The 2,927-nt window shown below is 44.9% G+C and overlaps 1 protein-coding gene across 1 annotated transcript in view; it reads left to right on the forward strand.

The window, feature by feature from the left end:
• The window catches only part of LOC119587144 (homeobox protein unplugged-like), a gene marked incomplete at its 5' end in the record, with an annotated part of 31,105 nt that extends 29,165 nt beyond the window's left edge, over window positions 1–1,940 (forward strand). The window contains 1 exon segment of the mRNA XM_037935901.1: window positions 41–1,940. Within this exon segment, the coding sequence (XP_037791829.1) occupies window positions 41–306 (266 nt within the window).
• Window positions 1,941–2,927: the final 987 nt, after the last annotated feature.

Raw genomic sequence — 2,927 nt, forward strand, 5'->3', positions numbered from 1 at the left:
CATGCAACCGTCACTGACTCAGGTCTCTATGGTCCCGCAGGAGTCCCCGCAGGAGGCACCGGCGGAGGCGGCAGCGGAGGGTCCACGCAGCTTCCCACGATCAAGCCGATTGATCCCCAGTCCAGCAGCATCCAATCTCGGCGATCCGCCTTCCAGGGCCTCCCGCAGTCGCTCCCTCAGCCCTTATCCCAGGCCCTTCCTGTGTCCGTGCCCCAAAGTCTGCCACAGTCCCTGCCTCAGTCCCTGGCGCAGTCCCTTCCTCAGTCCCTGCCTCGGCTTAGCCACGTCCCGTCCCTGGCTTTGTGAAGCCCGAGCCTGCGTGAGGCCGGACGCCTCTCGGACGTCGAGGCGTGGCGGCGGTCGCGAGGCGCTCCTCTACGAACACTCCATCTCGCGGCGGCCTGGCGTGTAACTCAACGTGACGACGCCGCATTAGAGAATAAAATAACCAATTCACTTATGCAAATAAACCTGGATCGGCGGCGGCCAAATGGGAGGGCGCGATGATCCATTTTGCTGAAGAGGGTCCTAAATCGACCGTAAAAATAATCGTCGACATGGACTGCATAAAGTGTGAAGTATTGACGCGGCGCCGCCTGTGTGTGCTCTCCATGGTGTGACACCTCGAGATCTCGAACACGGTTTTCCCATATACTGAACCTCTTCCCTGAATCACCGATAGATCGAACCCTTTAATATTTTGCCGAATTTAATCTTGAATGCGACGTAAACCGGAAAAGAATAAACACTGGGCTTTGATAAAGTGGTGATTAAGCGTCACTCCCCGTCAAATAAATGGTTGACGCGTTCCTGTCGACAACCGACCTTATCGTAGTTATACAATTGGCTAGATGTTAATCTAACGAATTCAAATCAAGTATATAGCTGCCAAGTTTACCAGAGAGGGCAATATTACCTATTGTACAATGTTTTACACTCCCATAATACTCTGATAACATGGAAATAAGTGTCTATGAAAAAGGACTTCTAACTAAAAGGGCATCTGTTAAGTTTCGTCGTAAGAAAACTGAAAATTACGACAAATATTTAAATACGCATTTCCTATTGAATGCCACGTGTTGCCAGTGAGTTGCCAAGGATATTGAACAAAGACGAATTATACTATATATTTCATACTAAGTCCCGCTTCAGACTGACCGTGGAGTAAGTGCATTTTATTACGGCAAGATATGAAGCGTTTGCTAGAAGAGGGGAGGGTCTTTGAAAGAAAAGAAAAAAAAGGAATTATTGATTGATATTTCTGAATTGTATAAAAATGGAGCTAGTGCAAGAATAATGTGTAAATAATGTAATTGTTCATCCTGGAAAGTGAAGGTTCAACAGTTGGTCACAGCTTTAAGTCTCGTATGCTCACACAGTTGTTGTAAATACCCTGTAGATATTGTCGACCGTATAACTAAAACGATGAATTAGCTAGTAAGTGTAGAATTTCCGGTGACACGTGACCATAACGATTCTATTGACAAATACGTGAAAAAAAAATGGATCAAGAATAGTGTAGAATGTCTTCGAAATCAGGAAGCAAACTTAGGATATTTGTACATAAACTTCATGATGATGTGTGAAGTCCCCTTTTTCCTTTTCCCATTTTTTTTAGCACGCATAAACTCACTTTCCCTTAGCAAAGTGTTATGGGAACATGTGATGCCCCTCGCCATTTTGGTTTGCTCTCAACTCCCAGTCACAAAAAGGACTAATTCGAGGATGATGCAATACGAATTGACGCAAGATTGCTAAAGGGTGATATTTTCTTGAAATCCACCGTTATTATTTTTTTAATTTCTTTTATTTTTTCGAATAAGTTCCCTTCCTTTGCTGCTACGAAACACTGTGTTATGAGAGACGACAGTGTATTGTATGTGCATTTGTTAATAACCATAATGTGGTCTGATGTTTAATAAATGTCAAAGAGCAAGAACTGACTTTTGTTTCATTTCTTTGTAATTTATAAGGAGACAAGATGGTGAATTTGATGTTGTTATTGTACCTTTGTTATACCATTTATATCACACTGTATTTCTGAGGATAAATTACGTGAGCCTCACCCTCAGCCAACCCACCTTCACCCTCCCTTACAAACAATAATATATTCTGTTGTCTTTCCCTCTCTCAAATCCCTATCATTTTCTAACACCTTCATATCCTGTTGTCATTCTAGAGTCACTGTCTTTCAAACACGCCGCTGTTTTCTTTAATCAATCCCACCCTGTCTCAAATCACTATTTTTTTCATTCTTCACTTTGTTTAATACGTATTTTTTCCTCTCATGATACTCCTCTCTATTGTCTCCTGCCGACCTCTAGTCCTTCCACGCTTCCGCCCTTCTCCCCTTCCCCCCCTTACCTCCCTTCTGGCCTCCTTCCTCCCCCCCCCTCCTCTGAACTCCTCCTCTCCCCCCCTTCCCTCCCCCCCCTCCTCTGAACTCCTCCTCTTCCCCCCTTCCCTCCTCCCTTTCGACCACCTCTCCTTACCTCCCTTCAGACCTCCCCCTCCCACTCCCTTTCGACCTCCTCTCCTTACCTCCCTTCAGACCACCCCCTCCCTTTCGACCTCCTCCTTCCCTTTCCCTTCCGACTTCCTTCCCCCTCCCCCTTTCCCCTCCCTCTCTTTCCTCACCCCCCACCCCCCATTTCCCCTCCTCGCCTCCTCCCAACCTCCACCCCTACATCGCTTGTTCAGGAAGGTACACCCAATGTTCCTATGTATGGATCAGTATAGTAAACAATGACATTGGTTTAATGGTTTAATCCACAGGGTAGCGACGTAGCCCCAGTTCATTGGAAATATTTATATATGAATATGTTACTAATAAAAAAGGATTATATGTGTATTTGTCTTATCATTATCCAACATTACCGTAAGAAAATTGTAGCTGCTTATAACAGATCCTTTTATAAATTAACGCC

This window comes from Penaeus monodon, chromosome 22, assembly GCF_015228065.2.
Source record: "Penaeus monodon isolate SGIC_2016 chromosome 22, NSTDA_Pmon_1, whole genome shotgun sequence".
Classification (NCBI taxonomy): domain Eukaryota; kingdom Metazoa; phylum Arthropoda; class Malacostraca; order Decapoda; family Penaeidae; genus Penaeus; species Penaeus monodon.